This window comes from Canis lupus, chromosome X, assembly GCF_011100685.1.
Source record: "Canis lupus familiaris isolate Mischka breed German Shepherd chromosome X, alternate assembly UU_Cfam_GSD_1.0, whole genome shotgun sequence".
In the NCBI taxonomy this organism is placed as follows: Eukaryota; Metazoa; Chordata; class Mammalia; order Carnivora; family Canidae; genus Canis; species Canis lupus.
In genome coordinates this window covers 122,485,698-122,497,323 of record NC_049260.1, presented here as the reverse complement: position 1 = coordinate 122,497,323, position 11,626 = coordinate 122,485,698, and the positions used below count along the sequence as shown (strand labels likewise).

The following is an 11,626-nucleotide window of genomic DNA, read 5'->3' as shown; positions in this document are numbered from 1 at the left end:
CCCACTAGAGGGCAAGCCCAGGTGTGTGGCCTTCTCAGTCCTGCCACGGGGGTGAGTGTGGGGGAGAGGGGTCACCTACCGGCCAGGTAGAGCGTGGCTAGGCCGGGGTCAGTCAGGGCAGGGATGTGTTTCATCTTGACATTGCTGCAGGCGATGGCCGCCCGGGCCAGGAGGCAGGAGGCTGGCAGGGGGGGCATGGCCTGCTCGGCGGCACCCAGGTCCGGAAACCTGTGTCCGTGCCCTTGCCTGCTCCTCGGCCTCTTCCGCTCACGGTCTGTGGTCTCCTCGGTGCAGCCGCCACCTTGGCCTTGGCTGTCATCCTTCTTTTGAGGCCGGCTCCCTGAGCCAGGTCGGCGGAGGACCCCTGGAGGACAACAGACGTGGCCCCAGCTTGGTCACATGGCACCAGAGGTCTGTCGAGGGGCAGGAGCTCACCTGGGGCCCCCTGGACCTGCCGGCAAATTGGCCGGAACCAGGCCGCTGGGCCCCTTCCCTTAGCACGAATGGGGGCCCCCAGGCCAGGGAAGAGAGCCAGGCTTCGAGAGCCCCCTCTCCCGCCTGTACACCGGGCCGCCCGGCTTGGGCTCGCTGAGAGTCGGGCGCGGTCCCAGGGGCGGGTGATGCCGGTATGATTGCGGGAGATGTGACCCGGCTTCAGCCACCGGAGGTTCGGGCACAGCCCTGTTACCCCCTGCAGGCTCCTGTCCTGGCCAGTTCTCACCTTTGGGGGGCCTCCTGGGCTTTGGGCCCCTTCTCCTGGCCCCCCGGCCTCCTGTCTTCCTGCCTTGACCTTCTCTGGTGGCCACCGCCCGCTCTTGGGCTTCGGCTACGGCCTGTGGCTGGGCCCACTTGCTGCTGGGCCCCTTGTAGTGACTCCACTCCTGGTCCCAGGCTGCTGGGGGCGACGCCTCCCTCTGAGCCGGCCTTGGCCTGGCAAGGGCCTTCCGGCTGGGGCCTGGGGGCTGGGTGCAGGCTTCATGGGCTCCTTCCTCAGGCCTGTCCAGGCCGCTGTTGCTGAGGGTGGGTCGCGCCTGACCTGCAGAAGGAGCCAGTGTGGGCTGGGGTGGCTGGGCCCCCCGCCTGGCTGAGAGGCTGCATCTCTGTCCTAAGAGGGGGATCAGCCACAGGCTGCCCCCCTTCCCTCCCCTCTCTGCCCAGGCCTCACTTCTTCCTCTCTCTCCTGTCCTCAGGAGATCTCAGCCTTCTGTCACAGACCCTTACCTCCCGAGGTCACCAAGTATCTCCTGCCCGCCTTTTCATGGCCCCAGACTGGAGGACCCCAAGCACCAGAGAGAGAGCAGCGTTCTGCTCAGTGTCACAAGCAGGCCAGCGGCCGCTGGGCTGGGTCATCCCACCTGCCTCCCCTCTAACACATGGCAGCCCCACCTTAACGATCCATGGGCATCCCTTGCAGGTCCTGCTGTCTGCAGAGGGTGGGTGCCTGGGCCCACCCACCAGCTCCTCTTATCCCAGCCCTGCACCTTGGGGTGGGGCAAGCAAATGTGGAGCCAACCACTGGCCTGTGAGATGGTCACATCACAGCTGGTCTCCCGGGGCTACTTGTGCCACCCCTCCCAAGCTCCGGGTCCCCCACTTGCAGCCTCCCACATGTCTCCCAGTCTCCTCAGGAGGTCTTAGGGCACTTGGATCCATAACTCCAGCCCTAGCTGCAGTGGCCCCTCCTAGGGGGTCTCCTTCCCTCCCCTGCCCTCATCCTGGGCTATGGGTACTGGGCCTCCCAGAGTCTGCAAAGCCCCTTACCCTCAGAGAGGGTTCCCTGAGGCCCAAGGGTCTCTCCTAGCCCCCTTGGAATTATCCAAGGGGAGCACTGGGTGGGCAGCCTTGGGGTTACCAAGCCTTCTTCTGCCCCTGCTCCCGGAGGGGGGATTCTAATAACAAGGCAGAGTGCTCCCCTCCTGCCAGCCTTTCCCTGCTGGTGCCACCTACTTACTCACCATTGGGGGGCCCAGGCCAGCTGGGCGGTGGGGGCTGCAGGGTCAGCATGCCCGGGGAGGTTGGCGTTGCCGCGGGCTCTCTCGGGCTCAGCCCCTGCTCGGCCAGGGCCCCTCCAGGGCAGCACCCCACCCAAAGAGCCAGGACTGGGAGCATCATGCTCCTCATGGCCACTTCGCTTGGGCCGCGCAGACCTCCTGGGCCAGCAGAGGGGCTGAAGAGCTGGGAGAGGTGGAAGCGGTGGCCACAGCGGGATGGGACACAAGAGGGATGGTGCACACGGTCCTGTGCCCTAAGCTCCTGGCCCTGGCTGCAGTGCTAGGAGCCTCCCCCACCTGCCCCAGCCCTCCCCCAGGAAGGACGCCCCCCCCTGCAAACAAATACCTCCTAGGCCTTGCCCCCAACCTCCCCCCATGTCCCCTTCTCGCACCTGAAGAGAAAGAGATGTTGATTTTTCTTGGACTCCAGTGCTCCCGGTCTTTTGCTGGAAGGCCTGCATTCTCCACTGGACCAGGCCCAGTGGCCCCCATGAATGGGGTTTCTGTCTCTGCACACAGTGGACCTGTGAGGCCCACCACAGGGCGAGCCGCCCGCCCCGGGCTGCCAGGTCCTCCGTCCACGGCCGGGAAAGGAGCGGATGGGCCGTCGGGCTAGGGGGCAGGTGCCAGGGCCGCCCAGGAGCCGCCAAGCCTGTGGGCTTCTGCCACGGGCGCCCGTGCCGAGGCCTCCCGATTCCGGAGGCGACCACGCTTGGGCAGAGCTAGGGTAGCGAGCCCCTCGGGTTGGGCCCCCCAGCGGCTCCCTGACTACCCCTAAGCAGCTCCCCTCCCTCCAGAACTCCATTTTCTCCTTTGGAAAAAGTAGGGGGGGGGTTACACATCCCGCAGCCTCTCCCGCTGCGCCACCGTCCCTCGCTAACCTGCACGTGCACCGGGGCTGCTGGGTCCGGGTGACCACTGTCAGAGGCGGTCCCGGGATGCCCCCTTGCCTCAGGCGTGCCCTCTTGGTCACAGAGGCACTCGAGGATCGGCTTGGGCCAAGGTGGAAAGGAAGCCGGTCTGAGGGGTCTGAGGGAAGGGGCTGCAGGGTGGACCAAGAGGCGAAGCAGGGGGGGTCTGACCGCAGGCCTCCGGCCGACCCTCGGAGGGCCCCAGCCCCAGGCCCCGCGGTGGGAGCCGAGGGCGGGCGGGCGGGTGGGGGCTGGCAGAGAGGCCCCGTCTCACCACATGGCTCTTTGGGGCCAGCTTTGAGGAAGCTTTTCCTACAGCTCTGTCCAGCGTTGACTTATGTTTGGAAGCGATCTGAAAAAATGAGTTAATTGTGGGCAAGGCCCGGGTGGAGGGGAGAGGGGGAAGCTTGGGGAGGGTGCAGGGATCGGGGAGCAGGGCCAGGAAGGGCCATCTGGATGGAGCTTCCCACCACCATCTGGGGTTCGAGGTCTCTGTCCAGGGCACAGGAGAGTGTGTGAGATGCAGGTGGAGGGGGCGGCTGGGGGAGAGTCAGGGCGGGGAGGCCCCAGCAAGAGGGTCTTCACTGGGCTCCTCAACATTTTTGCACACGCAGGTCTGAGAGCAGGGTGCGGCGGGGACATGGGACTTGCTGCCTCCAAGGAGCCCCCATGCGAGCGAACAGTCCCATAAGAGCTACCCGGGGTCCACCGGCACCCTCTCCTGTGTCCCGTCCAGGGCTCTGGGTTATGGCCTGAATCTGGGACCGTGCCACTCACAGATCAGAGACAGTCTGTGGAGTGAGCACGACCAAGGGCCTAGGGAGCCAAGGTTGAAGCCAGCAGTGTGCCTGTGTGGCCCGGGGTGACACAGGATGTCTTGGGCTGCAGGGCTGCTGAAGCCCAGGGACGGGGAGCACTCAGGCAAGGGAAGGCTGTGAGGAGTTCGCCCGCGGATCCCGGAAGACTGAGTGCTCCCAGCCTCCCCAGTACAGACAAGGAAGCAGGGGGCGGGGGTAGGGCTTGCCCAGGTCAGGGCATTGCCTGAGGAGGGGTAGGACCCTTTGTGAGGGGGCCCCTGGAGCCGGACTGTGGCTGGAGCCCTTGCTCTGACCCTCCCCCTGCCTGGTTCTGGAATCCTGGCCCCCAACCCATTTCCCCTGTTCGTGCCGCTCCCCAGGCGCTGACTAAACATCCTGCCATCTGGTTCCCATTAGCTGGGCTGGGGGTGGGAGGAAGCCTGCTCCCAGGTTTCTCTGGCACAGCAGTCTGGAGGAGGGAGGGACCCCGCTTCTACCCACCTAGGCAGGAAGGGGCGAGGCCTGGGCCCCGTCGAATCCCCAGCTCCCATGGAGTCCTGTCCTGCTGTCCTCCTGCTGGGGACCCAGGGGCCACCTGGCCACCTGCTTGTCCGGTCTTGGGGCACCTGGACATCATGGGGACCTTGAGGCAACCCCCCAGGGAGCAGAGCCAGCCTGCGGGGGTGGGGGTTCAGCAGAACTTGAGGTACCCTCCCACGCCCACCCTTCGTGCACACAGAGCTCGCTCGTGGACTTGGGCTGGGACAGGCAGGGCCCCCGGCCAACACTAACCCTGAGCCTAGTGTCTGGAGCGCAGGGCGGGAGGGGTGTCGGGATTTTCCAGGAACCACGGATACAGCCTGGGGGTTGCTGGAAAGAGTTTTGGGCTCACAGCTCTGCCCTGGACAGACTGGCCATGTGATGTCGGGAGCGAGTCTCCCCGCGCAGGGCCTCGGCCTCTCCATGTTAATGAGGTGGGTGTGCGCTCTCTGCAGAGTTCTAGAATCTGAGAGCTGGAAGGGGCCTAGAGTCACACTGGATGACCAAGGTTGCTTCCAGCCGCGGGGTCCTAGGACTCTAAGGGCAAGGAGCAGACTCCGGGTTCTCCTCCTCCCGCCCTGCCCTTCCACGTGGCCCACTGTCCACACACTCATGCACACCCGTGCGCACATGTACACCCGCCCAAGTGGGGCGCTCTGATTGGCAGCCGGGAGGATGCCAAAGCAACACTCCTCATCCATCGAGCCTCCTTAGAACCGCACAGCCGAGAGCCCTCCTCCCATCAAGGGAGGATCGGAAAACGGATTCTTGGCTCAGGGAACATTCCTGAGCCCCCGCTGTGGGCAGGCGCCATGCGGGGCACTGGGTGGGGAGCGCAGGGACCCCTCATCATGGTGACTGGGCGGAGGGAAGCTTTGGATGGCGGTTCAGGTGAGGACTGTGAGGAAGTGACATTTGGGGAGACTCTTCACTGGAGCTCTGTCCTCCCTTCCAAGGGGCAGGGTGGCCGGTGCAAGGCCGGGAGGCAGAAAGGGCAGGAGAAGCAGCGAGCGGACGGTGCGCTGGAGCAGGCTGAGTGAGGGACAGGCTTGGGCAGGGTGGCGGGCTGATTTTGCCTGCGGCCTTGAGGGTAGCGGGGAGCCACCGTGGGCTTCGGAGCAGAGGGTTCGCAGCACCCCACTTACGTTGTAAAGGGATTTCACAGGCGGAGGTGGAAGGCCGGCTTGTGGGGGGACACAAGGGAGGACACGGGAGCCAGGGTGGAGACAGCTGCACCCCCTAGGGGAGTGGCGCAGGGTACAGGCCACAGGTCAGAAAGTGAGTAGAGTCGAGAGCTGAGTGCCGAGTAAGCCCGGGCCGAGCTCAGGAATCCACCTCCTGACCCGTCAGGTGGAGGGCGGGCAGTGGTGAGACAGCCAAGCGGGGATGTCCAGAGGGTCGTCCCGCATACGACGACTCCAAAGCCCGGGGCCAAGGTCTGGCTGCCAGTCCCGCCCTCCCACTACCTGTCATCTGGCGAGTGCATCAAGGCCCTACTGTGTGCCAGGCCTTTGGCCGGGAGCCACGCTGAACGAGGGAGCAGGCCTGTTCTTGAGCCTCGTCATCATGTCCAGGTCACACTGACACCAGCATGTCCCTGTGTGCCCGGGCACAGGTGCCGATGCACTTGGGTGCTGGCCCTACCCACGCGGATGTGTGGGAGGGCCTCTCGGGGAGCGCACTCAACCATCTGTAGTGCGTAAATAAGGGTACGGGCCGTTTCCCCCTCAAGCTCTGAGAAGAAAAGAGCCAAACTTTCTATGCGCTCTTCCTGTTGCCCACAGTTTCTTCCTGAGAGAAAACCCATCTTGTTTCAATGCCATTAAAACCTCAGAGGATCTGGTCCCAATTAAACAACTTTTTTTGGCAGATGCTTTTGTGAGCACTAACTGCATCAGCCCGTCCAGAGACCTGGTGTTCCTGAGCGAGCCGGGGAGGGGGTAGATGGACGGACAGACAGACAGAGGAAGGGGAAGGAGGCAAGGGGAACACAGAACCCCAAGCAGCCCAGCCATGGCTGGGGATGGGGTGTTGGAGAAGAAGGTGCATCCGTGGTCCCCGTAGAGGAGCCATGGCCTTGAGCTGCTGGGGCACAGGCATCCCTGGGAAGGTCCTGTGGCCCGCGGCCTGGAGGGGGTGGAGTCCGGCAAGGGGGGCTTTGGGCCACAAAGGTCCCAGGTGGCTGCTGTGGCTGGGATGAGGGAGCAGGGCCATGATTGGAATGGGGGTGCGTGGGGGCCACTGGCCCATCTCCGTCCCGGCTCTGAAACCCAGTTGGATCCTACCCATAACTTGGGCCCCGGGGTGGGCGCGAGGGGGTGCTCGGGCAGGGATCCGGCTGGGTGCCGGCTGGGGGCGTGGCTCTGGGGAGACCAGGTTGAGCGCCCCCTCCCCCGCCGGGCCCTCAGGAGTGGGCACGTTCGTGTTCCAGTCCTGGCGCCTGCGTCTCCAGCTCCAGACGCATGTGACTCAGCCCTGCCGGCCTTGCCAAGCCGTCTAGACCCGAGTGTCTCCCTGCGGAGGGGGCCATCCCCCCCGCCGTTTCCTCTCCTGCTGCCCCGGCCTGAGCCCCAGCACACACGTGCGGCAGCCCCCTCCCCCGGCCCCCTCCCTGGCCCCACGGCGCCCCCTGTCAGCACCTCGCAGCCACCCCCAACCTTCACCCTGCAGGGTGCAGCACAGTCCCTGCACTAGGGGAGCACGGTTGGGGGGGCTTTAGCTGGGATCCCAGAAGCCTCCAGGGGCCCAGCCTGCACCCCTCCCCACGGCATTTTTGGAGCCTGGGTCAAGAAGGCAAGTGAAGCCCCTCACCATGTCCCTCCCCCTGTCTCCTTCTCACCCCGGGATCCATGGGGGCCAGGAGCCGACTGGTGGGTCCACCCCCAAGCCCGCAGCCTGGCTCTGTCCACACCCCTACAGATGCCTGCAGCGAGGAGGGACTTCTCAGACCCTCCCAGACCCTGGGAGTAGCCTGAGATCTGATCTGGGTCCTAGGCTGTGAAATGTGCCCTCGCAGGAGGTTGGGGCCTGGGAGCCGCTGACGTCCCCGCAGGCTCCAGGGGCCCCTCAGCAGCGGGAGGTGAGGCTGGGGCCCTGGAGCAGGAGGCCCAGGCCAGGCCTAGGCTCCCTTAGGCTTCCCGTGGGCAGGGAGCCAGCTGCCCTGCCTTAGGTTGCCGTGGTCCCTGCCCCAGCACGGGGACCAAAAGTGACAGGAAGAAGAGGCCAAGGTCCCCGGACAGCCTCTGCATCCTCACGTGCCAGTAGCCTCCCAGTGTCCACACAGAGGTCCAGAAGGACAGCATTCTAGAATGGGTTGTCATCAGTCTGCTCCTAGATTGACAGTCCCATCCATCCAGTACTTGGATGGGAGCCGACTGACTCTCCAAGCCTGTGCCTGGGGCAGGCCCCCATCTGTCAGGCCCATGGTGGCAGCTCTGTCACCCTCCAGACTTAGGAGACGCCAGTAGCCTGTGCTTGGCCAGACCAGTCCCCAGGGCCTTGAGGTGGGTGGGTCACTCTTGTTCCGAGGACCCTCTAGGCCTCATTGCCCATGTGGAAGTTCGGGGTCTCGGCAGCCTTTGTGGCTTTCCTGTCTCCCCTGCCACGGCCCTTCCTTCCCAGTTTTCCACTCGCCCTCCCATCTGTGTGAAGATGGCTGGCTTTGGGTGGGCTCCTGGCTGGCACCGTGTCATGGGCACCAGGGTGGATGGTGACCGATGGCTCAGTGCGGTGGCTCAGTCAGGGGCAGGAGGGAGCAGGTGGGGAAGGAGGACGGGGAGCCGGAGGCAGGCTTTTCCTCGCCTGTGGAGAGTCCTGGCCTCAGACCATCCTCAGCCTGACCTCATTACCCTGTCTCGTCCCCCCTTCCCCCCCTGACGTCAGGACTGGCCTCTTACTTCTCCCACGGACTGGAGAAGCTTCTTGTTCCATGAGTGAATTCTTCCTCTGTAATGTCACACACGCACTCGCCACTTGCCTTTTCTTCCAAGGCCTGCATTGGTGCTCACCAGGGCAGGTGGTGAGGAGTCCCTACATCCCCTCTTCCTACTGGGGAACCACGCAGGTGAGGGGAGTGGGAGGGGGAGGGAGCCTCGTCCCTGGACGGTTCTGGCTGTCGGGGCAGGAATGAATGGGCAACAAGGCCTCCTGGATGCAGCGGAAGCCGGTCTGCTCTCTGCTCCTTGATGGGGAGGTAAACCCTTGCACTCCACCTTCCCTTGATTGGCAATGCCTACTGCGGGGTGGGGGGCCCTGGTTAAGACCCCCCCACCCCCGACCCCTGGGATCTGCTGCTAAAGACAGCTGGAACGTTGCAGTGGAGATGCTCCCGGGGCCTTCCTCTGGCCTGATGCCCCGCATCTCCCACCAACAGCTGCTGCTCCGGGGCAGGAAGGCCATCGGGGGAAGGCAGCTGGCTGGCTGTCTGCTCCTGTGCCCACTGCACAGACTGAGGTGCCTCACGCAGCTGGCTGCCTTGGCCTCCACTGCCTGCCAGCCCATCCCTGGCACAGTGGGGCCAGTGCCTGTCAACTGGCCTCATTTTCCAACCTGTTTTCCAAGTTCTGACACATGGCTGAGGCCCTGCTGGGACCCATGGCCAAGTTTCCCCCATGATCAGGAGGTTGGCTCTTGTTGCACGAAGTGCCTCGGTCTGCCCGGGGTTCCACACTCTCCACCGACCCCCTACCCCTACCCCTACCAAATCCCCTCCTAGGTGGATGGGTCCTCGGGCCTCATCTTTGACCTGTGACCTGCCGAAGCCTCTTTCACAGGACCCAGGGGCTTTCAGCGGGGATGCTCCTTACAGGGTCGTGCTCTCCTTCCTCACTGTACTTACCCACCCTTTGGTATCCCTACCCACGTGGCTCCCTGGGCTTGTACACCTCCCAAGACAGGGAGCACTCTCCCTTTCCGGGCAGCCAGCCACTGTTTCGAAAGTGACCTCTGGGAGACGTGCTTCCTTGTGTTGAACTCCAGTCCAGGTTTCCAGAAGGTTCTACCAGCCGGCCCCTTCTTTCCCCCTCCCTGAGAGGCCCGGCAGTCTCTGTTCTCATCCCAGCCTCCAGCCTTTCCAGTGGAGGATGCTTGGGAGGAGGCACCATGATTTAGTGGTGGTGTGTGCAGGTCTTCAGCAGCCGTCTCCATGAGCTGAGGGCTGGCCAGCACGTCCTCCGCTCAGGACGATGGACCCCATGACCTCTCAAGACGGTTTTCTCCCTTCGAGGCCCTGCCAATCCCTCCACGTCCCACCCCATGCCATAGACGGAGCTGCTGAATTGGGGAAGGGCTGCTCAGAGTACTGGCTCCATCGGGCTGGGTGGAGAAGGGGAACTTTCTTCCAGAATACACAGGGGCTTGTTTCTTCCTGATCCTCAGGAGCAGAGGATATGGGGAGGGTGGGGGAGGCCACCACACTGCTGTGGTTTCTCCCGCCAAATTCCCCAGTCCTAGGAAAGATCCACAGAAAAACCCACAAGAATTTGAATGTCTGAGCTGGGGCTGTGATTGAAATGAAATTTTTTAAAAAGAAAGAAAGAAAAACAAAAACAAAAAGAGAAAGAGAGAGAGAGAGAGAGAGAGAGAGAGAGAGAGAGAAACGATTTAAAAAAACAGCCCAAAGCCCCTCCAGCCTTCAGCTGCCAGAGGGCCCAAGGCAGCAGGCCTGCTGGCCAGGGGAAGGGGCCTTAGGGTGGTTTGCATGAGCCTTCAGCTCACTTGCAAGGCTCTGTGTCGTCAGAATAGCTCGGAATTCCGAGTTCAGTAGGGAACCGGGCCCTGCCCCGCAAGGCCAGGCTCGGGTGTGTTTGTGTTGACCCTGACTCCTGCATACCCCCGGGCCTGGGACGGAGCTGAGAGACATTTCCGGTCACTCACATGCCTGCAGCTGCCTCTGCCAGGTCCCTGGGTCCCTCGTTTCTGGATTTGCCTCTTGATCCCTCTCTCCGGGAGGTGGCAGGGCAGGACACAGAGGAGGGAGACCCTCCGGAGAGGGCTGAGTGGGCAGCAGCTGCTTGCCACAGGCTCCCGACTCCCTAGGCACCAGGCACCCTTCAACCTTTCCTGCTCCTCACATCAGTAGGCCCCAGGGATGGGGTGTTGGAGTCTGGGGGCCGATGGGTCGTCACATTTCGTGCCAGACTCTTTGAGCTTGAGGGCTGTGAGAGATGCAAAAATATATATATAAGTGGATGGGGCAGGAAGGAGCCTCAGAACCTTCCAGAAGTATGAAAGACAGAATGGGGGAGGAGGAGGGGGAAGTAGCAGGATCCAGCATCATAACAGTGACCATCCACATAGTGCTTTGTCCGCGCCAGGCATTGTCGTAGGAATCATTACGTCACCCATGTTCATAGCAACCTAGTGAGGTCAGCGCCCCCGCTATTCCCCACTAGGTGAGGGCAAGGGGGCGCAGAGAGGGTAGGTGACGTGGCCAGAGTCACTCAGCTGGTGACGAGGGGGGCCGCATTCCCACGCAAGAAACTACAGCAGCGACTGCGGAACCGGGAGCCAGAGCCCCGCACGGGAAGCGGGACGCAAGGCCCAGCTCAGGCCCACCCGCCAGGCGGCTCTGCAGCGTCCGGGCGAGCCGGGCCCGGGCAGGAGCGCCCTCTCCTGGGGGCGCCGGGCAGGGGCGGCGGAGCGCGGGCAACGACGAGGGCCCCGCCCCTCCCGGGCCCGCCCCTCCCGGGCCCCGCCCCTTCCCGGGCCCCGCCCCGCCCCTTCCCGGGGCCCGCCTCCTGGGCGGAGCCCGGGCGCACGTGGAGCGGCGGCCCAATGGGAAGGCGCGGCGGGGCCGGGGGGGCGGGCGGGCCGCGGGGCTCCGCGTCGGATTGGCAGACGCGCCGGCCAGTGCCTCCGAGGCGGAGGTGGGCTGCGGCTCAGAGCGCGAAACATGGCTGGGCTGGGCGGCGGCGGCGGCCACAAGGCCGGGGACTACGAGGGCGTGCTGAAGGCGGCCGTGGAGGTGTTCGGGAAGCTCAAGGTGCCGCGGGCCCGGGCAGGCAGCCGGGGCAGCGGCGGCCGGGCGGCGGGCGGGCAGGGCCTACCGCGGAAGCCGGCTCGGTCCCGGGCCGCGGCCTGGGGCCGGCCTCCGCTCCCTGCGCGGCCTCGCGCCTTCGCGGCGGCTGCTTCTGTGGCGGGAATCCTGCAGGCGAAGCAGACGCAGACGCGGGGAGGGCCGAGGCCCTGGCCTCAGGGAGCTCGCGGGGTCCCGGGGGACACCGGCAGAGTCGGTGCCACCTTGCCGAGTGGGCGTCCGATGCCCGCGGTAGCAGGAGTGAGGAAACCGGTCCCAGGAGATCCGATAGCCGTCCCAGGGGCCGCAGGCACCCGCCCCGCTACGCCTTCCCCCTCCGCCACCCCTCCCCGCCTTCTCCCTCCCCCTCCT

General features: G+C 64.7%; 2 protein-coding genes across 2 annotated transcripts in view; one reads left to right on the top strand and one right to left on the bottom strand.

Moving 5' to 3' along the window:
• Positions 1–66: 66 nt before the first annotated feature.
• On the bottom strand, positions 67–4,940 carry LOC119868341 (translation initiation factor IF-2-like). The gene is made up of 5 exons (XM_038588855.1): positions 4,860–4,940; positions 2,873–2,983; positions 1,956–2,175; positions 722–1,105; positions 67–364 (listed from the first exon to the last, which is right to left on the bottom strand). Exons 1-5 carry the CDS (start codon positions 4,938–4,940, stop codon positions 72–74), a joined length of 1,089 nt encoding a protein of 362 aa, XP_038444783.1. The 3' UTR covers positions 67–71.
• A 6,136-nt stretch (positions 4,941–11,076) lies between these two features.
• The window catches only part of HAUS7 (HAUS augmin like complex subunit 7), a 30,179-nt gene continuing 29,629 nt past the window's right edge, over positions 11,077–11,626 (top strand). The window contains exon 1 of the mRNA XM_038588641.1: positions 11,077–11,221. Within this exon, the coding sequence (XP_038444569.1) occupies positions 11,132–11,221 (90 nt within the window). The 5' untranslated portion in view covers positions 11,077–11,131. The remainder of the gene's footprint in view (positions 11,222–11,626) is intronic.